Genomic DNA, 27,073 nt, shown 5'->3' on the forward strand with positions numbered 1-27,073 from the left:
ATTCAATTTGGGTTTGGTATGATACTAGTACCATTTGGTATTCGGTATTTCCCGAATACCGAACTATTTACTTAATGAAGGTCATAAGTATATCAATATGTCAAGTACTCATTAGTATAAGTTCAAAGAGTAAGTTAAAGAACAAACTTAAACAACCCAAATACATGTCTTTTAGTTGTATCAATTTATTTTTTCTTGATGTCTTCTTACTTATTGATCTTCTATTATACCGCGCCTCCACATTAAAATATAGAAATAATTTAAGAAATAGTATTAACTTCGTAATATAATGGGCTACAACTTTAATACGGTATTGCCGAATATCATATCAAACCGAAGTTTAATTTACCGATTACCAAATTACCCAATTGGAATTTAAAATATAGGTATTTTGTATCTACTTTTAACTACCAATTACCGAATTATCAAACCCAAAATTTAAGAATCTCAAATTGAATACTGAACACCCATCCCTACCAACAAGGTGAAAGTTCAGATAGCCAACCAACTAAGTTGCTAAGATTCACCATATACTATATAACCACTTGCTTTCTACTTTTACCCAATTTTATTGGGAACTTCCAAAGTAATGCCAAGTTTCATTCCATTTTGAGAAAGTTGTAGACAAGTTGAATTCATATAATTGATGATTCCAAATTATAATTAGATGTATTTGACATGTGCAAATGAAATAGCTGACCTAGTAGCCCTCCACTTCACTTATGTTTTAATTAGCTGATGTGCATTTCCCAAATAGTTTTAGATATTCATGCAAACAATGTCAAATTTATACCATCATCAACACCTTTGGAATTGCCACATTTCCTTGCTATGTGGCATGGCTTTTGAATGTGTCACTTGAAACAAACATTACAAAAGGAAGTTCTATTATTTTAGCTTTTGCTACTTAACTACTTACTTTCTTGATCTCTAGCAAAGTAGCTTGAAAAACAAGAATGGCTCAAGAAAATGTGAAGTTTCTTCTAGGGGTTTGGTTGCTTTTACTATACTTTTTCTCAATTGTTTTTGGTGACAATAATACTCAAGATGGTAACTATGGTGATGGTTCAATATCACCACCAACACAAAGTGCTTGTACAAATTGTACAATTTGTCCATATACTTGTCAATCTCCGCCACCACCAACACCACCTTCTGGTGGTGGATACCAAAGCTATGGCGTTCCACCACCTACCGGTTATGTAAATTGTCCACCAGCTCAGCCTGTTACTACGCCATGCTGCCCACAGTATAATAACTATGGACCTCCACCACCACCTTATAACTACTATTCTGGTTCTTCAACTCTTTCGCCTTTTATCAAACTCTTTGCTTTTGAATGGTCTTATGCTATACTAGTTCTTTTTCTCCATTATGTTGTTTGTGTTTGAAGGTTAATCGAAGAGGAGGATCGATATTTCAAAGTTCTACTACGATAGAGATATTCCTCTCTTGTTGAGGAACATATCGTTTAGTAAATAGCTAACGTCTCGTTGCAAAGTCAATATTTCTTATTTTCAAGAACATTATATTTCTTTTTTGTTGCCAAGTTGTATTGAACTATATATGGTTAAGTACTTTTTTGCTTGAAATGTATCCTTTCATTTGAGCTATGGTAATTTCATGTCTCAACTGTTCGTTTGTCTACACAATTCAATATTTCCTTTTTATGTAAGTTATAGATATATAGATCAACAAATTGACAATCGTGCACTTGGCCAGATAATCGCGCCCTGAATGTTGCAGATCCTTAAAAGTTCTCAGAAAGCCAAATCAAAATAAGTTTGCCAAGATAATAAACTTGAAACGTCTCACATAGTAGAGGACTTAGACAAACATACATTCAATGGGCACACGCCGCTAATACTAGAATACATTTCAATGGACACTTTATCTCACACAGACAGAACAACTGTTTTACCAGTTACTAATAGTAGGATGTGGAAATGCCAAATTTAGTAGATCCAGACTCATGGAGACTGGAAGAGATTGTCAAAGGGGAATCATCGCAAGGCTTTCCTGATAGAATCTTGCATCGAGGGAATGCCCTGGATAATTTCCTTAACGAGTAGTTAAAGTTTTTCCATAATGACACATACAGAGGAAAATATGAAACTGCAAAAATGGTCACAGGTAGGAATGCCATGGAAGATAAAGCAATTTTTGTCCACCTTTCCTTATAGTGAATCATCAAGATTATAGTCGATGCAAATGCTAACATCATCATGGACACAGAAAGAATCAAGAGGGTAACTCCTAGAATTAATTTCTGAGGAAGCGACCGCCTGAATTCATGCAACAGAAATGAAGAGGTGAGAATTGAGAGAAAAGTGATCATTGAGGTCAAAGCAAAGGTAATGGAAAGCACATCTCCGATAGTGAAAATCACAAAGAACGGTTGGGCCAAGAGGACGGGATAACCCGTGCTTTGATTTGGACCACCTGGAATAGTATAGGCTGCGGCAAAAGCCACTGTTGCAATGAGCACAGCAACTATTGTACAGTTCTCAGCTGTGCGTTTAAGCCAGTCTTTCGCTTCTGAACGTAGTGTAGCATTTGCTTTAGTGAATAACTCTTCTGCTGTCTTGCCTTCTTCATTAATAATTTCGAAAAAATCAGCTGAGCAGACGCTTTTCACACGCTGCAGGAACAGCAAAACTACTTAGTCATAAATAGAAGTGTCTTAGTTTGACTAGGCACGAAGTTTAGAAAATAAACATAGACTTTCTGAATCTTGTGGTCTTAAACTAAAGTTATGTCAAAGGTACGACAATTCCTTCTAATTTGTGGTCTTAAACATGTCATGTGGAAAACTGAAATTAAAGTGTTGCCGAAAAAGGAAAGGGGTCATTTCTTTTTAAACGGAGGGAGTATTTAGTTTTACCTCAAACAAGAGCAAATTCTCTTGCAATAGCAAAGCAGGGCTTCTCATATCTGCAATTTCAGTGTCCTCTTTTACACCAACCATGTGAAGTATGGAATTTCCCTGATGAGTGATTTTTCTCTTGAGTCTCCTCATTGGCATTCCCATTTTCTCAACTATGTCGAAAATTTGCATCTGACGGTATTTGATTGCCACGTGCAAAACGTTACGACCTTCACTGTCAACATACTCCACAGCTTGGGGATATGTTTTCAATATCTCATCTACAATCTCTGTGCAACCTGATTTGGTTGCCAAAATCAAGGGTGACTCAGCAATTTTTGTAACAACTTGTCCTGCTGGTGCAACACCATCTTGTTCCTCTTTTTCTTCGCTTTTTGAAACATCTGACATTAGTCTATACTTGTGGGATCGAGGTTCGACCTGATTTAATGCAGATTCTGAACACTCCCAAGAAGTATCCTTTGCTATCAAGAACTTGGCAAGTTTCAGAACTGATTCATATCTCTGCTTATGCTTACGCATAGACTCCACCAAAGGCACTCTATAACATTTTTCAGCATCTGAAGGAAAAAGAAAACAGAAAAAAATTGATGAGTGAAGTTGATTGGATTGCTTCTGGCAGACGTCAAATAGACAGAAAGAAGTACAGTGTGCCTATGATCTAGAGATAGTTGGACCAGAATGAGCATGGTTTTACTACATGTATCACTTTGTTTTAATTTTTTTTGCATATGTATAAATAGTTTTAGTAGAAAAGCAAGGGGTACATTTGAGCCTATAGAATCCGCCCTAGATCCGCCTCTGCAGTCATGAATGTCTTGTTATTCCATAAAAAATTCGAATAATAGAAGGTGATGTTCCAACGTTCTTATATAGGGTATATGAGTTTTACCTGCGTACACCCCACCCTCCTCAGATCCCACTTGTGGGATTACAATGACTTGGTGGTGTGGAGACTTACCTTCCTTCTCGGTAGCCTTAGGTTCAGTCGAAAGACCTGCAAACATCCAACACAATTTTTCAAGTAACAACGCCTAAGTAATGAACAATGTTTTCACTAATATCAAGAAAAAGAAGTGATATTTATGATTGACAGAAGGAGGAATGTTTATTTGGGCCTAGATCATTATATTCATTTATACAACTACTTGGTGGAGTTCAAGTATTCCAGAGTGTAGCATCTCGAGTATCTTACGAGTGTAAATGGATCTCTTGATATAACCATACTTCTCTCCACTTCCAAATGCTTGCCGGTTGCACGCAAGAAGTTGAAGAGTAGTCATTCCATCTGCATCTCGTTCATTTACCAAATATTCGTACTTTTTAGCAATCGACAGGGCCAAACCTGTAAGATGCAAAAAAGAAAAAGAGGAAGAAAATAAAACACAATACAAAAGAACTCAGCATTTTACCACTAGCAAAGGAAACAATCATAAATTGTTGCTCTACAACTTATAATATTTTAAAACATACCAAAGTGTTCAGAGCGTACAGCAGCATGAAGAATTGTTGCTCCACCAAGTTTATAATAAAATGCCTCGCGTTCATTAACATCAAAAAATTGATTCACTTGTTGATCAAGAAAATCAAACATGACTGTTTTCCCATAACGAACAGCACGAAATAGAGCAGTCTCTCCACTCTTATTGCGCATACCAAGTAAATCAGGTTCTCTATCCAATATTATCTTTGCAGCTGAATCAACTCTGTCAAAAGTAGCTATTTCATGAAGAATGGTATTTCCCATATCATTACGATGCTTTAGTCCATCTACAGGAAACTCAGGCAACCGCTTTTCCAACTCTTTAAGTAAACAGAGAACCAAATCTGTTTGTTTAGAGTAGGCAGCCACATGGAGGACTGTGTCATCGTGCACGGTTAATATATGCAATGGCCCTGATTCCAGTTCTCGACAGAGTCGTAAAACTTCAGTGTTCTCTTGTTTCATCAGTGCATCGTAAAGCTTCTTATTCGTGTTATGCTTTCTTTCATCTTCAGTTAAGAATTCCATGAGAGAGTTATAGCTTAAAGAAGAGAAGATATATGTTTTAGTCTCAAATTTCATATAACATATAAAATGATGTACAAATGTAGTATATTGATTGTGACAGAATTGGCATCCCCAAAAGGTTTTGGGTGGGAAATCAGGTTCTACTTTTTTAAGACATTATAAGTGGAATATATTCAATTAAATCAATTCATTACTCAATAATTTAGCATCTAAATTACTGTACAATTCATACTAAATTATTATTAAAGTAGTATCAACATCAACATGTGAAGAACGACAGAGGTGACTGCAATGAGCACAAATTGCACTCGTGGGCCTAAACGACAAGCATCACAGCCACATTTTTCCTTGAAACGTCTAGGCAAAGGAAAAAGCTTTTCTAAAAAGGAATAAGCACCAAAACTTGCAGATAAATAAGCAATTAGTCATAAAAATTGTGAAATACTAACAATTATGAAGAAGGGATTGCATCAAACTTAAAACAATAAATTTCTATTAATTTCCACAAATTTGATCTTAGAGATGAAACCATGAGGCATCCTTCAAAGAAATTTAGTAGGCCTAGGACACGTTTTGCAGATACAACTAAACTCATTGTTTCAACCATGACCAAAGGGGGAGCCAGTCTTAGAGATATTGGCAGCTTTGTCTCAAAGCCTGTATTTATATTAAAGAAAATTACTTAATACGTATAAATAATCTATCTGAAACCCAATAAATAAATAAAAATTATTGTGATTCATCAGAACCATAAACTATTTTGGCTTCACTGGGCCTACCCTACACATGATAATTATTGGAGTCCAGGTTTATAATCTAACTTTGGGTGTGAGACATAGACATGTGTGAGTATATAACATTAACATCTCTTCTTACACACCAAAGGGCATCAATATTATTGTTCATATTGAGAGTGATATGATGTTCATTGTCTATTAGAATTTGAGTATGATCCATATAGTTCCAAAAGCATCATATCTTCTCATTCAAGTAGGCATGCCTAAAATCTTTGGTAACCATTTATCTTGCTCGTATTAATAAAGGGTTTTGGGTCTAACTCACACCCAAAAGCTAGCTCAAAGAGAGGAGGATTGTCCGTGCCTTATAAGGAGTCCACCCATCTCATTAACCACCAATGTGGGACTTTTGCCATTATTTCTATATAACTGATTTTTGCTTTCTCCTTGTCCCACTTATCGTTGTTATAGTCTCATAAGTGTTGGTTCTAGAATTGCAAAGAGCTCTCAATTTTTGCCTGTTGATGAGTTTTTTTCACTGTTATTACTAATTATACTTGGCCTTAGAAGTGGCTTCCCAATTGAGATCAACAAAAAAGGTTGATTTCTTCATTTTTGATCTCTATAGGGACACTGTCTGAGTGAAGTTCCCCCTTTCCAGAATCTTGATCTCTGGTTTGAATATTTTCCCTCAATAGTCTTGAAAGAACTACTTTCCCTCAATACTTCTATCTTCTTTTTTTTTTTTGGTATTTGGAGCAATTAAAGTATGTAAGGATATCCACTACGTGTGAAAACACCTTGTTCTTTCCCACAAATTATATTTCCGTGTTTTTTAATGTCTTGCATGAACGATTTAGGGTTAGAACAAAACGCTCATGTCTTGAATTTTCTTGATTCTTTATAAAACTCCAAGACCCTCCATAAAAATATTCAATTCTTATGATATTTCTCATCCCATGAGTCTTACAAGGCTTTCTACAAGAATTTTTGTGATTATGAAAAAAAAAAATCTATCTTAAAAACTAATTAAGCTTAATCATTTCTTGATGATCTTTTATGATTATGAACTATGCAATCATCTCAAATGTAAATTTTATGATACCACAATATATTTTTTTGACTATGAATTATGATATGATATATGATTCTCATGAATGCAAGTTATGATACTTGAATTCTAAATTTTATGATATGATGGCATGAACTCAAGTTATGAATTATGATCCTTAAATTTTATGAACATGAGCCATCAGGCTAATCGATGAACGAACACATTGCTAAGGGAGTTAAATGGTTAACCGAGAGGGCATGAGTCTAAACAACGAATATCTGAAGCTATGTTTGTTGACGTAGGTTAAGGATTGTATCGTTAGTTTGGGCGACTCTTTATTATGTCCCTGGTATATGAGCTAGTTAGGGAATGTATGTCTCGCACCTGACAAGGTATAAAATGGCTTAGCTGATCGGACCAAAATCAGACTTCATATCTTCACATGGTGGTTTGTGTCGGCGGTTATACTATTAAATTCTCATAATGAACTAAAATATGATAAAAGACTCAATACTAAGACAACATAAACGGTTTCAATCTCTTAACCCTTCTATGTTATGAATATGATTTTGTTGGTTGTTCTTGTTTTTCTTTGATACGTGTGTTCATGTTTCATTCTATCATTTAACATACAATACTATTTCACATATACTTACGTATCTTTGTAGGGGTGCTGCATCTTTTATTGGTGCAGATTCAGATACGCAGACACAATTAGGCAACGTCGCTAGGTTCTATGTTCTCTGTTTTTGGCAAGCCCCTCTCGGTTCCTAGGGGCTTAGTATTCATGAGTTTTAGTATTTCATGGTAGTTTGCTAAAGGTATATGTCCTTGTCTCCATAGACATTACTCAATCATATACTCATATTATTAGAGGTTTCATAGATAAATTAAATAATCAATTATGTATTTTGACCTTGACCTTCGTATCACTTTATGAAATTTAGATTCTTCTTTTATAACACTTGTTTCTTTTTACTTTTAAACTATTTTTTCGTTTATGTTTAGATATATGTTCCTATTTTATGTCATATAGTTAGTTCAAATGTCTTTAATTTAACTTGAGCCTCCAAATTACCTAATTTTAGTTAGTTGATTAATAAGTGGAAAAAGTGGAGAAAATCATGTTGGGAGCGTCATCTCCGAATGGGCCCTGTAGAGTGCGATCTGAATTTAACGAAGCTCCAATATATGTGGGCTTCGGATATCGAGTGGGAAAACAAATAAAAAGTGGAAAAAGATCAAATATATCCTTAAAATATGCAAATTTGAGCAGATATCCCCTTTGTTAATTAATATGAAAAAGAACTTTCGTCAAGCGAGGTTGCGTGCCTAAGGATAACACTTAGCTATGACAAAATTAAACATTCTACTCCATATAAATCGTCTTTTAGAACATTGATTAAACAATTTAGCAGTACAGATTAGGGGTGCTGATCGTGTGGATACAATTTTGCTTAATGGTTTGGCCTATAGGATATCGATTTTTAAATTTGCTAATCCACTAGCCAATCAATAAGATATCGGTTGGTTTTATCGGACAGTTATTGGACGGTGTATCGGCTAACCTCTACTTTTTTTTCCATGAATGTTAAAAAAAGGACTTCTTTTCACTATTTTAAATGCAGTTAAATTATAAAATTCTTCTATATTGCAAAAATATATAGAATAGTAGTAATATAATAGTTAATACAATAGAAAAGTATATAGGTTTTTCAGTTTTTGGCTTTACGATTTTAGGACTAACAATATATAATATATTGTGGCAAAATATTAAACGAGGCTAATATATCTAAGATAAAAGTGTAAGTATGGTAAGTCTTAACGGTTAACGGTTTATTCGATAAGGAAATTCAATAATCCTCCCTCACACCAATCGTTTATTTGATAAGTCAATACCAATAAGCCAATAAATTAATTTTGCGATTGACTTATAAGTTAGGGTTCAATTTTGAACACCCCTAGTACAAATTCTTGTTATTGCCATACGCAACGATTGATTTATTTTTAAACAAAAAAAATGGACTCTTTTGCAAAGCCAAATTTAGACTTATCGAAGAACTTCTTCATTTGTAACAAGAATAACAAATAGAGAAAATTAAACAAGACAAAGAAATGGTAATTAAATTAAACCTGGTGGTCACATACTCACATTATTTAATCTTGTGAATTTGAACGTAAATTGGCTATGAAATCTCAATCTGATTCTCTTGAACAAAGAATAATATTTGATCAATTATACATTAGCGTAAAGCTCATATGTCGTAAATTTAGACGAATTCAGTAACTTTTATTATATAGAATTCAAAAAATAAGTATACATAATTAATTACGAAACCAATTACTAATTAAGACAAGCGATGACAAATTCAGAATTTATAAACTTTAAATAATGTTTACGTCTCTATTAGTTTTGGCTGTAGTACAAATAAGTTCTCTTATTAGAAAATGCAGAAGTCATAAGCACTTTGGAGAAACCATTGTATTTGTTGTCTTTTTTTGCTAAGCAAATCTCTGCTATTTTATTGAACATTTCATGCTTCTTTATAAAAGGCTGAGCTGCGTATTCCTCAATAGCCATCCACTGCAAATATTACAAAAGAATAAAATTATTCAATAATTAAGAAATCTTTTTTTGGCATTAATAAAACTTAAATTATAGTTTATTAATAATCAAACTAATAAAAATCCAATCATACTTAATTTTACCTACTAAATGTCCCTACTAAAATATCAAACTAATGAAAATTTGCTATCACTAAATTTTACTTATAAAGTCATATAACTAATTTTTGCCGCAATAAAGTCACTAAACTTTATGTGTGGTGTACGTAGTAGAGCCACGACTATTAATCACTATATTATAAGATACTATCCACAATCATCATTACTAGTCAATATCATTCCAAATCGACACACATAATCACCATCGTTAGTCATTACCATCACAAATTTCCACATAAGTTTTTTCAAATATTTCATTGATAAAATATTAGATCAACTTAGTATTTTATTTGAATATTATATTTATTATATTTTAACTAAAGACAATTTTTTTACATTCAGATATTGAGAAAACAAATAGCGTTAACTATTTGGTATTCAGTTCTTAATGCAATATACATTTTAATATATGTATATGTATATTCATATTTAGAATTCTAAATCATAATGTACATCTTAATAATCAAATATTCACTCAAATTCAAACGTATCAATCTTATAAAAAGAAATAAGGCCTACATACACACCTGCGCTCCCTCGATTTCAGAATCTTGCTTCTGGATGTTATAAGCGAGTGGTTTTAGCATGCAAACAAAGAATAAATCCGATTTCCCAAAGAATGATTTATGACTTTGCCTGTAATAATACAAATAATAAATTTTAGTCATATAAATAATTATTTAAATAAAGAAAATGAAATAATTATGAAATCACAATATCCTTAATTAAAAAATGTTCATATATTAAAGAATTAAAAGGCACATGAGATTAATTAATTACCTGAATGCAAGTAGCTCTACAAATTCTGCTTTGATCTGATGAAATTCATGATAAAACCAAAAATTATTACTAATTAAATAAAAGATGAAATTATAAGTAATTGTTAGAAACTTAATTAATTAATTGTATTGAACTTACTCCAGCTTCTTCATGTACTTCTCTTATAGCAGCATCACATATATCCTCCCCCTGTTGTTTGGAAATAACTAATTAAGTTTATTTCATTATTAGAATTAATTTGTTGCAATGTAAATATTACCGTCCTCCATCTCAATTTATATGATATTGCTTGACTTGACACAAAGTTTTAAAAAACAAATTAAATTTTATGGTCTAAAATAAGTTGTAAATATTTGTGTGACTATAAATTATTTTATTGAGAGATCAGTTGGTAGCTGGTTAGAGTAGTTATGTATGTATTAGTAATATATGAATTAGTGATGAGGAAATTTGTATATTACTTTATGCATGAATTAGTTATTCACGTATTAGTTATTTCATCTTATATCTTGCATAAAATTGTAGATAGATTCTCGCATAACTTATATATGTATTAGTTATTCAGGTTTCAAAATTGCAAATCAAATACTATAGTAATAATTTTATATATAGTCCTAACCAACTATGTACCAAACATGGTATTACTTATGCATGATCAAATACATGTATTACTCCTAATAATATAAAAGTAAGTCATATAAATTATGACAAAGATAGATAGAGAGTAAAGGTTCGAAATAGTGGTGATGATAATTCATAATTACCTCATCAACAACCCCAGTAGGCAGTTTCCACACCCCTGTGCCCTTGAATGTCCCATTTTTTTCTTGGACTACTAATACCTATGCAAATATTATTAACATATGTCATGTTAATATAATATGGTTTGAAAGTAGTATTATGTCCCATATATCAATTTATGTAACGATGTTTAATTAACTGGGTGCATAACGGTATTTGACTTTGACATGTACATATGTAATTTTGTGATTTTAAATATGTCGAGATACATACCTCTCCATTATCATTAATAACAAGAGCCCCAATACCAACTCTGTGAGAAGCATTTGCAGGAATAGTATGAGGAGTTTGAGGAATCCAATACACCAACATCAAGTATGTTGCCTCTGCATGATGATACCAAAATCCTTCCTGCACACCAATAAAATATACACAAATTAAGTTATCAATTTTTAATATTTTTTTGTCTCGATTTATGTAATTTTTTAAAAAAATTAGAGTTAATTTAACGTATTTTAAAACTAATTAAGATTAGATCAACTCAAAAAGTCCTAAATATATTGAATTTTGAAAAAGTAAAAAGTATCACATAAATTAACATGAGACAAGACCAGAGATAGTAGTATATTGGTGTTGTGAGTTAATAAATTAAATTTTGTTTAGTAGGTTGGCATTCACGTACCTTGACTGCATCGTTAACTAGGTGGGCATATTCTATATGCAATTTAATCCAAACACCCTTCTTTCCCTGAAACAAAAAATTATATACTCTCACTTTAATTTTACCAAAGGTATATATCTTATAATTTTAAACATATTATAACTATAGAAAACGTAAAATAGAAGGTTTAATAAGAATCAATAACTTTTACTTTTTTTAATAATTATTATTTTTGGCCGTGTGATATGCTTAACATCACAACATTAGAGGGTATTTTTCGTATATTTTACATAACTTTAATTTTGATTCACAAGATTGGAAAGTTTTACTTACTCTTTTTAAACTTTGTATCAAGTTAAACTAGATCATTCTTTTTAGAACGGAGGAATACCTGATTCGTCCATTGTGAAATGGATGCCCTAAGCATAGCAATGAATTTGATAGAATCCATTGACTCCTTGATATGTACATTCATGCCTCCATATGCATCTTCATCAGCCTCAAATACTTGTCTATTTTCCTCCATAACTCCTTCAAATATTGTTGAATTTCTTTCAACAACTTGCCTATGAATTTTATCAAATGGAGAACCTAACAAGCTTTATATATATAGAAAAATAATTATTATTATATTACCATCTGTTGACCACTATTATTTATCCTGGTGAGAAATAAATTAAAAGCATTGGATATAAATATAAGGCAGAATGGTCTGGTGGACCCTTGTACTTGTATCTATTTGTATTGTGAACCCTTATACTTATCCTTTTGTCATTTGGACCGCTGAACCCATCCAAACTCAACATTTTAAACACTTTTTTTGATGTGGCATCCTATGTGGAAAGACTCCACATGGAGCGTGTGATACACACAAGGTAAGAGCGTGAGATGCCTTAAAAATAAAGTAACGGTCAGATTTTGACCTTTAAAGGCCATCTTTCTTCTTTATTTTCACTCAAACACCATTGTTGGACAAATTTGAGCTTTTTTCTCCTCTTTTTCTCGATTTTGTCTTTTCAAATTTTTTTCTCTTTTATTTTTGGTACCTTTATTTTTTCCTTCGATCTACTCATCTTTTTTTTGTGTGTGATTCTATTGTATTTTTGTTTCATCTTTTTTTTTTGTGTGGTTCTATTGTATTTTTGTTGGTTTGATTTTGTTGGTCTTCACAATGACGGTTCGATGTTGCTACTGTGGAATATATGTTGAACTAAAGACATCAAGAACACCAACTAATCCTGGAAGAATGTTTTGGGGTTGCCAAAAATATTCATCCGGTAATGGGTGTGGATTCTTCCGATGGGCTGATGCAAATGATTCAACATGCCAAGAACAATACAACACTAAGAATCCATCAACGAGTTCAGGGCAAGGAAGACAAGGAAGACATAGAAGACATAGAAGACAAGGAAGGCAAGGAAGACAAGGATCAAACACTAGTATTGATATCACTGTTATTGTGATTGTTGTTATTTGGTTTGTAGCCGTTATTTTTAAGATATATTAATTTGTACTAGGTGTTATTTGATAATGAAATGGACTGCATTTGCTTTAGAAATCTAAATAGCAACTTCATTCAAACACAAATTCATACAGAAAAACAAAGTCTTCCTAATAGCAACATAACACAAATTCATGTAGGCGCCATGCATATACAAAAACAAAGTCTTCCTAATAGCATAACCAAAACAATTGGGATCAAGTCATTAATCAAAATAAAGTTAGTTGGGATCAAGTCATTAAGCTAAACCAAGTGAAATCTAATGTGTGCCTTGAGTGCTTCTGTAACTCTCCTCCCGTAGCTGCCTTTGAGTAATTGCAGCTCTTCCCTTCCACCTTAGTCCATTGGGTTTGTAACCAAGATCAATATTGGTAGGAGTTGAACTTGACAATGTAGCACTATGTAATACCCTATCAGTATTTCCAGACTGAGAGAACAACAAAAATCTTAACTTAAAGATGAGCTAATATCAATTAAAGCAATTTAATGTGTTTAAATGATAAAATACATACCCTCGCAGTTACACTGCCACCTGATCCAAATAAAAGACCATAACCAGTTGTCTTTGCTTTTTTTGGTCTTGGTTTCTTATATGCAAGAGTTGCACCACCTCTCAAAGCTGTGCTAGTCTTTCTTTTTTGGCCACCTGCACTAGAAGTTGATTGTTGAGCACTAATTAGACCTGCACTTGGACCTGCACTTGGACATGCACTTGGACCTGCACTTGGACCTGCATTTACACTTGACTGGCTTCCAGCAGTTGCAGCACTTGCAACACTTGTTCCAGCAGCAACATTTGAAGTTGCAGCACCTGTTCCAGCAGCAACATTTTTCTACAAACATATTTTAAAGTCAAAAGTATAACAAGAGTAAAATTCAGTAACAAAGAGACATTAAAGCACAACTTACCAGAGTTGGACATCCTTTCTTGTTATGTCCAAAAGTCTTACACACAGAACATTTCATTTTTCTTCCCTTCCTTGTAGCCTTTCCAAACTTCTTCTTAACTGGCTCATCACTATCTTTTCTTCTATTTTTTCCTGGTCTTCCTGGCATAGCTGTAATTTCAGGTGGTTCAATGGCTGGTCTATCACTTTTTGGCCACATCTTCATGTTTGTCATAGGTTGAATAAACCTATTATATGCTTTCAAGTATGTTTCCTTCTTATACAAGTGATCAACAAATGTATCAACAACCCAATCCTTATAATGAATTGCTGTAAGTGCATGACCACAAGGAATTCCCTTTAATTGCCATGACCTACAACTACACACCTTCTTTCTTAGGTCAACAACATGTTTATATGGTGGATCATGAATCTCAAAGCCAAGATCACCATTAAACTTTACCTCACAATTATCTGCAATTTCAGCATTTTTTCTAAGAATATCCATAGCCATTGGTGCTACATCAGTAATCCATTTTTCTGAAAATTCTCTCATGTGATTCATTCTTTCCATAACTTTGACTCTTATTTCCTCTAGCATAGTGATTATTGATTTGAACCTAGCACCTAAAATCCAACTGTTGAAAGTCTCACACATGTTGTTCTCAACCACATCACACTTGCTATGTTCTTTAAAATATGCCCTACACCATGCTTCTTTGTTATACTTTAACAAAGCTTCTACAATGCCTACTCCTAACTCACTCAAGTCATCAAGTTTGGACTGTAAAAGTACCTCAAATGATGCCCTGGCAACCTGCCAGAATTTTCTTCTCCTTTCTTCACCCCTCCAGTCTTTCTTCCAGTTTGCCCATATATGCCTAGCACACCATCTAATTTCAGCATTTGGCAATACATCAATAAGTGCAAGATGAAGACCCTGTCAAATAAAGAACATTTGACATACAACAATGTTAAATATTAATTACTCCAAAAATGAAGAAATAAATTTAACGAATAATATAGTAATACCTTTTGCATATCAGACATCACTGTTAGTCCTTCACCTTCTGTAAGCTCCAAATCATGTTTGATGCACTTGAGAAACCAAGACCATGTGTCCTTGGTTTCTTTATCAACTACTGCCCATGCTATAGGGTACATCTGATTATTTCCATCTTTGGAAATGCAAGATAACAATTCACCTTTACATACACTTTTAAGAAATGCACCATCTAAACCAATAATCCTTCTACACCCTTCTTTCCATCCAATTTTTAAGGAACCAAGACAAATATAGATGCTCATAAACACCTTTTTTCCTGGAATTGTGTTCTTGGATGTCCTAATAGATACAGTAGTTCCAGGATTTGTGGTCTTTAATTGCTCAGCATAATCATACAACCTAGCAAACTCCTCTCTGAAATCTCCCATATGTTCATTCATAACTCTCAGTTTTGCCTTTCTACAACTTGTCTTACTAACATACAAACCATATTGCTTTTGTATCAAAAACTGAATCTGATGTAGTTTGATGGTAGGCTCACTCATAATCCTCTCCTTGTAATGTTTACTAACCCAAATGGGGGTACACAGTTTGTTTCTTGTTCTTTTAAAACACTTATGGACAGGAAAATATGTTTTAACACTGAAATTTCCAGTGTTACCATCAATACTTCCAAGAATATGCCAAGGACAACCTTTTTTATTACACTTTGCCCTTATCCTTTCCTTCTCATTAGGTTTCAACTTAATATTAACACCCTTCTGAATAGAGTAAGTTTGCAGTGCCTCCCTGAACTCTATGTGATTCAAAAATACCATATACAGTTGAAATAAAACCTTTTTAGCAGTTGGATCAAAGTAGATCTTTGTACTTTCCTTCCTAGGTGCTAGATCTACCACTTCATCATTCTCAACAGGATCCCCTTCATCTTCACTAATGTCACTACCAGGATCTGAGCTATCAAAATAAGGGTCATCACCACCCAAATTGCCTTCAAATCTCCCCCTCTTCTCCTTATAAATGTCTTCAAAACCAGCATCTATACCTACAGGACCAGATGGTATCTCATCTAGATTTACTCTAGCAGTCTTTTCTTTAACTTGTTCTTGAATATTAGACTGCCTAGCTTGAAGCAACTCCTCATCCAAATCACTCAAATCATCAATATTTTCATCAATATTATAGAGTGAATCAGAATCAGAATGTTCTTCAACTCTAGGGGCAGGGGCTTGTTCTTCAACTAAAGGGGACTGCTCTTCAACTAAAAGGGGCTGATTTTGGTTTAAATCCCTATTTTCATTTTCATCAAATGGTTGAGATGAAGACACATCAGCCCTATCTATTTGTGGGGAGGATGACAGATCAGCCCTATTTTTGTGTGGGGAGGAGGACACATCAGCATTATCTTGTTGTGGAGATGAGGACACATCAGCATTAGTGCTAGGCAATACAAGTATCTCCTCTACAACTAAAGGTATACTAATGGGATGTACAACATATACATCAACAAAATCAGCACCCTTCAAACCATTCAGAAAGTTTAAAACATCAGAATCAGTATTTAACATGTAAAAAACACCCTTCTTGTTGACTCTACATCCAAATGTCTCAACATTTTCAACACCCAATTCCATTGCTATTTTATGAAATAACATAATATGCAACTCATCTACATCTATATTAATCTTTTCAACACTACTGATTCCATTGACATACCTTAAAGTAGGATTAGATACAAAACAGCCCCCATAGTGAAATTGAAGTGTCACTATAGTTAAAGCCATGACCTTACGATGCCTGTAAAGTCAAAAATAATAACTACAGTTAAACCATAAACTTACCATGACTGTAACACAAAAATCCCTAATTTTTTTAAGGAAATAATGAATTGGTGTAACAGTTAAAGCCATTAACTTACCATGACTGTAATTGATGTAATAATGCTCAACTAACACTATCAATACCCAAGACAATTGACCAGAAATAAAATATTAATTTTAGTTGAAATTGGGATTTTACGAATAAACCCTAGAATCTACTCGAATTCACGAAATATGCCATTGAAGTCACTCAAAGTCATACATCAACTAAGAAAGCATATTACACTAATATTACATCTAAACCAAAGTAAAATCCCCAAAAAATTTCAGAAAATCGAATGACAATCGACCCTAAAATCAAACAGATACGCGCGAGAAAATGAAAAAGATCAGAACTAACGCAAAAGGCAAGAACTTACAACGAAAATCGGAGTGGAACTGAGCTTCAACTGAGCGAAGGTTTGGAGGAAAATCACAGATGAACGTCGCGGAGAGGAGAAGAGAAGAGGAGAAGAGGAGAAGTGTAAAAGTCGCGAAGGTTTGAAAAATTTCGCCGGAGTTAGGACTATTCTTAGTTTAAGGTGAGTCATTTGCCACGTGGAATATAATATCATACGTGGATTATTTTTTTTTCTTTTTGGCCAACGTGTACGTGTTTGTGCAACACGCTCCATACCACATCAAAAAAAGTGTTTAAAATGTTGAGTTTGGATGGGTTCAGGGGTCCAGATGACAAAAGGATAAGTATAAGAGTTCACAATACAAATAGATACAAGTACAAGGGTCCACCAGACCATTCTGCCTAAATATAATAGTAACAATTAGCCATCAAAATGAGAAGCGGTCTTACAAGTTGATCAACTAATTTTGACCCAACTTTTATTTTCAAAGGGGAAAAGTCAAAAACGACGTTAAGTTAGATAAAATTGAACAAAAATATATATGTCATTAATAGTTTGATTTATTACTTAATTTGATGAAAAATGTCATTTTTCTAATAAATATATAGTTATTATTTTCTGGCTAAACATATTTTTTTTACATCCTGTTAATATGCTTTAAACTTGAATCAAATACTTAGATGAGTACAATCAGTGGCAGCTCTAGAGCTTTGAAAAAAAGAGGCAATTGCCTTAGCCCCAAAATTTGAGGGGCCTCATTTTAAAAAAAAATTAATAGGTTATAAGTATTTTTTCAAAAAAAACATATTGAGTAGTATTTGTAGAAAATTAAAAAAAAAAAATCATAAAAGAGCAAAGAAGTAATAGAAGTTTGACAAATTATGAATACTATGATTCAAGAAAAGCTTAAATAATTGGCTATAATAAATTTTATAAAAGATATATATTTGAATTTAAGGCCTCTATTCAAATTTAGCTTTAGGCCACCAATTTATTAAAGTCACCCATAAGTACAATACCCAAAAAGTATTCCAAAAGAGAATGGAGCAAACTCATATGACAGTTTTGACTTTTGAGACGTAAGCTAACACGTTGTTCGATGAAAGACAAATTTTATATACACTTAGATATCGGAGCCCGTGCTAGCACGGGCCCATTATATATCATTTTTTGTTTCAATTTATGTGACAAAGACAAAATTAAAGAGTTAATCAAACTTTAATATTAATTTAAAATAGTTTAAATTTTTAATTATTGTTAACTATGGTAAAAAAAAAAATTATGTCTTTTAACATTCTAAATTGCTAATTATTGTTGTATGATTTGTAATATCTTTTATGCAATTTTGAAATAATAGAAGTTATTTCTTCTTTCTCAATTTATTTGGTACTAATAAAATTTAGAGATTCAACAAATTTTTTTGTCTTTAAAATATTCTATTGTTAATTACTGTAAATTATTGTACTTTCTAGTAATTTTCAAATAATATATATTATTTCATTTGTCCAATTTATGTGTCACCGATAAAATTACGCATCTTAATCAAATCTTTTACATATGTTTATATCTTTTGAATATTTAAGTAAATAATTATTGTGATTTATAATATTTTATACAATTATTTTAAAAAAATTAAACAACAAACAAAACGAATTTAACATAGGAAAATTACCAAAGCATCCTTGAATACATCAATAATGGGTCCCACTTTTGTTTAAAAAAATATGCATATTGGGAGGATATTTTTGTCCAAAGTGGAAATAAAATAAGTATAAAGCATTAAAGTCTTTTAAAATTTTAAATTGTTAATTCTTATTGTATGATTTGTAATACTTTTACGTCATTTTCAAATAATAGAGGTCATTTCTTCTTTCTCAATTTATGTAGTACTCCCTCCGTCCCATTTTATGTGAGGTACTTTGACTCGGCACGAAGTTTAAGAAAGAAAGGAAGACTTTTAAAACTTGTGGTCCAAAATGAATGATAGAAATTTGTGTGGCTGTAAATCATTTCATTAAGGGTAAAATAGACATTTTATAGTCAAATTGTTACTTTATATAAAAATGTGTCATTCTTTTTGTGACTGACTAAAAAGGAAAGTAAGTCACATAAATTGGGACCGAGGGAGTACTAAATTTTTTTTGAGATTCAAACAATTTTTTTTGTCTTTGAAATATTTCTAGCTGTTAATTACTGTAATTTATAGTACTTTCTAAGAAATTTTCAAATAATATATATTATTTCATTTGTCCCAATTTATGTGTCACCGGTAAAATTTGAAGAGTCAATCAGATCTTTTATATATTTTTATAACTTTTAAATATTTAAGTAATTAATTATCGTGATTCATAATATTTTATACAATTATTTAGTATAGTAAAAGAAATTTAAAAGAAACAAACAAAACGAATTCATCATAGGAAATTACCAAAACATCCTTCAATACATCAATAATGGGTCCGACTTTTTATTTTTAAGAAATTGCACATTCGAAGGATATTTTTGTCCAAAGTGAAAATATTGTGTAAAAAATGTGTATTTATTGTGATTTTGAATGTTTTGTGGGGTAATAGGACGCACGCAAAGTTAAGGTGTCTTTTTGAAAATTTGAGACAACTTCAAGTATCACTTAATGTTTTTTCTCAAAATCTAATTTACTTTCGTAAACTATGTGTCAGATCAAAATCAGATTAACAAATTTAAAAGAAATGAGTAATAAATAGCTCATACAATGACATATTTATTATTTAACTAAATAATAAATATGTAACTAAAAATCTTGTTAGCTTTTGGTTGAAAGCTAACAAGAGAGTTACAATGATAGTTGCATTGTGACTTATTATATATAGAATATATATATACTAGATGAGAATGCCCGTGCTATGCACAGGCCCAACACTATAGTCTATATATTTTAGCTCAAGTGACCACAATAACTGTAGTTCTAATTTAGAGAGATAATAACAAGAGTACAAGACTTTGAAATAACTTTGAACTATGCACGGGCCCAACACTATAGTCTACAAATTTTAGCTCAAGTGACCACAATAAATGTAATTCCAATATAGAGAGATAATAACAAGAGTACAAGACTTTGGAATAACTTCGAACTATGCACGGGCCCAATACTATAGTCTACAAATTTTATCTCAAGTGACCACAATAAATGTAATTCTAATTTAGAGAGATAATAACAAGAGTACAAGACTTTAAAATAACTTTGAAAATATGGTTATATTAAAATAACAATGGCAATAAATACAAAGTAAAAATAAATAAATAAAAATTGATCAACTTTTCCAACTATAATGATGGTGAAAATTCTCAATGCTTAACTCTAGATCTAAATGGTACATATAAAATCTAAATTACCAAAAAGTGAAGATACAATAATAAATTTTGAAAATTCATCTGCCAAGTCATTTGTTCTCCTTCTCATGGACAAATGGTATGCATTAGCACGTATCTCAGTTTCAGTAATTTTGCAACTACTATCCTGATTGTTAATGCACTTAAAGATGTATGTACTACATATTATTTTCCATATCCAACACCCAACCTTCACATAAGATGTTTCAACTTATTGATAGGCTTAAGTCATATGCGGCCCCTTGAAGTTGTTCGTATATTTTATTTGAACACCTCAACCTATCTTTGTTTCTATTGAACACTTTATTTGTTCAAAAATCATTCCTATTAGACACAAAATGCTGACATGTCAAAAAACGTGTACTACACTCTTTTTGGGCGCATCAAATTATTGAAATAATATTTTTTTTCTTTTTTTTACTGATTTATATACAAAAATTAATAAAAAAGGAAAAAAATAATTTCCTTTGAAAAGAAAGTCTTCTTTCTCTGCTCCCTCTGCCATTCTCATCTATCATTTCCATAATCTTTTGTACACACACACCCCACCCCACCCCACCCCCTCCACCTATCTTCTTCTTCTTCTTCTTCCCTTTTGATAATTTTTTATGTAGATCTGCATATTCAATATTCCGGCAAAACTCCATTTAATTTGGTGAAATAAATATGAATTAATTTTTTCGGATAAAAGTTTGTTATTATCTAGTATAATTGTGATAAATAATTACAAATGGAAAGAAGATAAAGGCAATGAATAGAAGGTTTTGATGCTATTAAAATGAAAAAGAATTGGTATTTAGCTTGGGTAGATGGTGTATTATATTGCTGACATTGATGAAAGGAGTAAGATTCGATGGAGGATAAAAACATGTGAATTGATCAATGGAGGAGAAAGAAGAGATCAGATGATGGTTTACTGGGATGCCGGTGCCGGCGTCGGTGCCGATAGAAGGGCGATGGAAGAGGGATATGGGTTTTGAAGAAGAAGACGCGGGGTGGGGAGGGTAATTCAAAAGAATAAATTTTATTTTCTTAAAAAAACATTTTGGATTATTTAAATAAATCTTTTTAAAAAGTTGGATACAATGCCACGTGTCATCATTTTCTTAGTATGTTTATTATGTACAAGCGTTTGAAATACACGCATCTTAATATTTTAATTGATTGTCATTTTATGTTAAATAGGTATTTATTTCATAAGGTTAAAGTGTTCAATAGGAACAAATATAGATTGAGGTGTTCAAATGAAATATGCAGACAACTTTAAGGGGTTACATATGACTTAAGCCTAAATATTAATTCACATGTAAAATGTAATGACCCTAAATGTCATTTTTGGAAATTTTCATAAAATGACCGTTTTACCCCTCCCGATAGTTGCCCCGAGTCCTAATTGTTGTATTTTCGAAGTTGGTTTGAAGGAAAATTGATGAAAAGTTGAGTTTTTAAGAGTTAAAGTTTGGTTAAAAATGCTATTTCGAGTCATTTGGAGTTTCGAGACTCGAATCGGATTTCCGTCGATTCCAGCAGTTTTAGAATGTTGAAACGGGTCTATTAGAATTTACGGAGTCGAATTTGGAGTTAAAACGAAGATTTGAGGTCATAAGTTGCAAAAATTGTGAAATTTTGATCAAGAGTTGACTTTGGTCAACAAATGAAGTTTCGGTGCTCGAAATGGAATTCCGAGGGCACCGTTGGATTCAAGGGGTGATTCTAAGTCTAGAATGAGTCTTGGTTGAATTTTTAGAGGCCCCGAGTGTGTTTCGAGTTTTTGAGCCTAAAGTTAGTTTCTTGACGCCTTATCGGATACCGGGTCAAGGAGACCTCGAATTCAAATTCCGACGATTTCATTGAGTCCGAAATGTCATTTTCAAGCTAGTAGCATATTTGGTTTGTGTTCGGAAAGTGCCAAATGAGTTTTGGGTGAGCTTTTAAGCTTCTTGGATGCTTTGACACTATTTCAGCAAATTGTGGCAACTAAAGGGTTCATTATTAGTTTTAAAGGTCGAAAAATTATTCCGAAAGTTCTGAAATTTTGAACATGAATTATAGGACTTATCTGCAAATTTTGGGTGCATTTTCGCTAACCCGAGATTGGACTTTTATCGCAAATAAGAAATAATTGTTTACCGAGTAGAAATGATATTTGACTGGGCAACGAGCATGAAATTGAGCTCCGATTGAACGAGCAGGTCCGTATCATTATTTAAGACATTTACAAAAAAGAATCGGGTCATTTCACTATCGTATGAGGAAATTACAGTTTTTTTAGTGAAAGATTAACTGCTGTTTTTCTGGTGCATAACAACCATGTACTGTTATAAAAATCTCAGACTGTGTTCATTTGGTATTTTGAGCATATCGGGAGTTCTAGAGATCGGAATGGAGTGATTCTTAAGGGTTTCTTCTTGAATTAATATGAGGGTTAGTATTAAATTTTCAATTCGATATTTTCTCATAATTTCTTTATCTGGTTTTTTTTTCCTATCCGTAAATCTCTTGGGAAAAATTGGGGTTTTATCGATTTGGACTCTCTTTTTGATGAAAAAGGTATATTTACGATCCTTATGTTATGGGTAAACTGATTTTAACATAAAATTATTGATTCATCGATTATTTTCATCATATTAACCACGTACAATTTGGACTTTCCCGGTAAAGTTAAAGTTTGATAAATTGAGAATTTCAAGGTCGATCTTAACTCCGTTTTTGATGAAATTTCATATTTGAACTTATCTAAGCATGGGTAAGATGTTTTTCAAGAGATATTTCATTTTCGAGTCGGGGTTTCAGATCCGAATATTTTAGGCTTCTTCAAGAACGTAGATTTTCTTTCAAATTGAATTTGTGGATTGATTTCAACTCCGTTTTCAAATTGGTTTTACCATTAGCTTCCAAATACTTTAAGGATCATTTTACATAAAAAATTTCCAGATTTGGGTATCGTTTTCCGGTATGAGACTTTTGGACCGTTTTGCCCTTTTCCCCTAAATTTCTTGATTTTGGTGTCATTGGACTCGAATTGTGATTGTAAATAATTGTTTGAATAGATTATCGTGATCCGGATTATACTCGGAAAGGAAAGGCTCAAGTCAAGTAACTTTTGGAGTTCGTTTTAAGGCAAGTGGCTTCCAAACTTTGTAAAACTCTTAGACTACGCATGACTACTTTCCTAATTGTGTTGGGGAGTAATGGGGATTGAGGATGGATTTTATTTGTTGATTGAAATTGTTGTAAATGAAAGATGAGGAATAAAACGAGCTAAATGTGTTATATGTGACTTGAATTTGTTGAATGAGTCATGTGATAACTGATATTGAGGGGATAGAAGAGCATGAGTAGGCTATGATTGATACAGACATTGATGTTGAGACAGATGATGTGTAATACTATGATGTTGTCGTGATATGATTGTGATTGAGACAGGTGATGTGTAATACTATGATATGGTCGTGATATGGTTGTGATTGAGACAGGTGATGTGTAATATTATGATGTGATCGTGATATGGTTGTGATTGAGACAGATGATGTGTAATACTATGATGTGATCGTGATATGATTGCGATTAATGACATATGCATATTCATTATTCATCCCATGTGTGAACTATCTGTTGCATGAGTTCTGAGACACTGATATGAGGATGGATGGATATGAGATACAGTTGAGACTAGCTCCGGCTAAAGATATATGAGATGGACTATCTCCGGCTAGCAATTTGGATGCCGATGGGATCTGGTTCCGGCGGTGATACATGGTCCATGTGTGGCCCCCATGGGTTCTGATTTGAGTACTCAGCGCGGACTGATTACGTCAACAGATGTGTATCGTAGGACAGACATGCATCACGACTACATGACATCATTATTGCATTTTGCATCGCATTTGCCTAATCTTTGTCAGTGATGTGTGGATTGTATCGGTTTACCCTTCTTATGTGGAATTTGATCTACTTGCTCTTATTTGTTGATCTGAGGTTGATGAGGATATACTGTTGGTTCTGGCTGTTGAATATGATCTGTTTAGTATAGGTTGGTTGGTTTGCTGCTAGATTGAAGTTTCGGTGGTTCGGTTAGGATTGAAAGGAGTTGTTTGTAGCTGCTAGTTTTGCTTAGTTTAGAGTTACTTGCGAGTACCTGTGGTTTTCGGTACTCACCCTTGCTTCTACACAATTGTGTAGGTTGACAGCTCTCTCTCAGATTCGGCTTAGTAGTTTCTTTAGCAGATTGAGCTTCGGACATACTCGAGAGGTAGCGGTTCATTCCAGACGTGCCCTTGAGTTATCTTTACTTTCAGTTTTGTTCTATTCGAGAACTATACTCTGAGACTTGTATATTTTTATTCGAATTCTGTATTTAGAGGTTTGTACATGTGACAACCAAATTCTGGGTAGTGTTGAGTCTTAATTAAAGTCTTCCGCTTATTTATTAATTTTTATTCTCGTATATATACTTCTCTATCATTGTGGTTGGGTTAGGCTGACGTGTCCGGTGGGAAATGGTCACGTGCCATCACATCCGAATTTGGGGTGTGACATAAAATCCTGCCTTAACATTCATTGTTAGAAGGAAGAGGTAGGCCTTTCATGCACTAATTTCAAATTTAAGTTGTGTCCATATGAAGCCGTGGATCAATCTACACCTCATAGACTTAAGGAGAAAAAAGTCAATCTCACGATCATTGGTACTTTACCAATGAAGAAGGCAACAACAGTGACAAATAGATACTAAAAATACAAAAAAATAATTAACAACTCTCAAATAGACTGGAGTGGGAGGCATGTTAACATTAGAGATAATTTTGAACTCCTCCCACACTTTGGCTCGGATTCAAGTGTCTAGGTGTTTAAATGAATATAAAAGGATAATTTTAAGGGTCTTCTATGTATTCAACCTACTAACATCATGTGCAAAACGACCGCAAATATACACATACATCCATCAAGACAACACAGATAAAACTAAAACATAGATATCTACAAAATAAACAGAGCACAAACTATAAATAACTTTAATTTAAAGTAGAATACAAGCTTCAAAATCACTAATACCCAAGATTCCAAGCAAGAGAAGCTAAAATTAAGTTCAAATATAACTCACTTTAAAAAAAAAGTGAAAATGTCGAAGCAACGATGGACAAACAACTGAATTATATTCTATGTTGCTTAGACTCTTCAACAGGTGTGTGTCATTTGGAGAATCTGACACGCATGTGGCATAGAAAGTGAAAAGTTCTCGCAACTTAGACTGAACCAAAGCATGATAAGAATTATACTAACACCAAAAGTTGAAAGAAAAAAATTAATGAAATACACAAGTGACAACTGAATAAAAATCATTGAAGCTGAGTGTCAGAGCAAATAGAAATCAACAAAGAGACTACATTGATTTTTGCGGCAAACAAACAAGAGTGTAGAAGAATATAATGAAACTTCAAAAATTCTCCCATCTCTTCACTCTTCTATATACTAAATAAATATTGATTGATATGTAAATTGAATATGATTGGCAGCTATCACAAACAAAAGTCAAAAACTACTTAGTGAACATAACATATATATTTGCATTATCAAACTTCAATCGGATACATACCTTAGAATATGATTGACAGATATCACAAACAAAAGTCAAAAACAACTTAGGTGAACATAACATATAGTTACATTATCAAACTTCAATCGAATACATATAAATAATTTTCTAGAACACAACAAAAATCAAACAGTCTAATGAACATTTCATTTAAATTTTCTAGATATAAATAATTTTTACATTTTTTAAAATTCTGTATAGAATTTTTTTTGTATAGAGAGTATTCCTTATGTTTAAAAGTGAATGGTTGACTTTGAAATGCTATGAGTGATCCTTTGGGGTTGTCCAGTGGTTTGGGCTTGACTTTCATGCCGAGGTCTCAAGTTCAAAATTCCGTACCGGCAATATCAAGGAGTTTGCCTTATAGATCGCGCTCGTCGCACCGGACTTGTCTAGTGCGTATTATTTTTACCTACCTTTGTGATATGTCTATATTAACAAACGTGATAATATTAATCATATAAAGCTATTAGCGCTCTCTTTAGCAGTCTTTTTGGAAAAAGTTATATGATACAAAATAGCATTTTCATTACTATGTAATAAGTGAAAAAAGTTCATAATATTTTCATCACATTTAACAAACCACATTACAATGTATGATCGTACAAACTTCTTTACTCTCTGCAAATCATATAAAATTAAATGAGCATCAATTGTTGTATTAGATAAGAAAAAGAAGAAACTTGCCATATTTTTCAAGTTTAATTTTTTATAATGATAATCTAGAGTTGTCTAAGTCTTTGATTGGAACTATACAATCCAATTGTAACCTATTTTCTTTTGTGCTTGAAAAATCTTCATTTAGTTTTATTATGCGATAAAAAAGTTAAGAATTAAGGAAATAAACATCCAATGTAATGGTATGTTCTGCCCTTAAGCAAATGCATTCCTACTTAGTACT

The 27,073-nt window shown here is 32.7% G+C and overlaps 4 protein-coding genes across 4 annotated transcripts in view; 2 read left to right on the forward strand and 2 right to left on the reverse strand.

Moving 5' to 3' along the window:
• The window catches only part of LOC125837709 (acetyl-CoA acetyltransferase, cytosolic 1), a 392,637-nt gene that overhangs the window by 199,655 nt on the left and 165,909 nt on the right, over window positions 1-27,073 (forward strand). The window lies entirely within an intron of this gene.
• On the forward strand, window positions 957-1,391 carry LOC125837725 (leucine-rich repeat extensin-like protein 3). The gene has a single exon (XM_049516803.1). The coding sequence runs from the start codon at window positions 957-959 to the stop codon at window positions 1,389-1,391; it is 435 nt and encodes a 144-aa protein (XP_049372760.1).
• On the reverse strand, window positions 1,928-4,898 carry LOC125837727 (uncharacterized). Its single transcript, XM_049516804.1, has 5 exons — window positions 4,361-4,898; window positions 4,036-4,232; window positions 3,849-3,921; window positions 2,885-3,447; window positions 1,928-2,641 (listed from the first exon to the last, which is right to left on the reverse strand). The coding sequence occupies exons 1-5, from the start codon at window positions 4,896-4,898 to the stop codon at window positions 1,928-1,930; spliced, it is 2,085 nt and encodes a 694-aa protein (XP_049372761.1).
• LOC125837712 (nudix hydrolase 2-like) lies at window positions 9,097-12,148 on the reverse strand. Its single transcript, XM_049516786.1, has 8 exons — window positions 11,987-12,148; window positions 11,617-11,682; window positions 11,208-11,345; window positions 10,958-11,035; window positions 10,332-10,382; window positions 10,194-10,228; window positions 9,941-10,049; window positions 9,097-9,273 (listed from the first exon to the last, which is right to left on the reverse strand). The coding sequence occupies exons 1-8, from the start codon at window positions 12,119-12,121 to the stop codon at window positions 9,097-9,099; spliced, it is 789 nt and encodes a 262-aa protein (XP_049372743.1). The 5' UTR covers window positions 12,122-12,148.

This window comes from Solanum verrucosum, unplaced genomic scaffold, assembly GCF_900185275.1.
Source record: "Solanum verrucosum unplaced genomic scaffold, falcon-dt-bn FXZP01000029.1, whole genome shotgun sequence".
Classification (NCBI taxonomy): domain Eukaryota; kingdom Viridiplantae; phylum Streptophyta; class Magnoliopsida; order Solanales; family Solanaceae; genus Solanum; species Solanum verrucosum.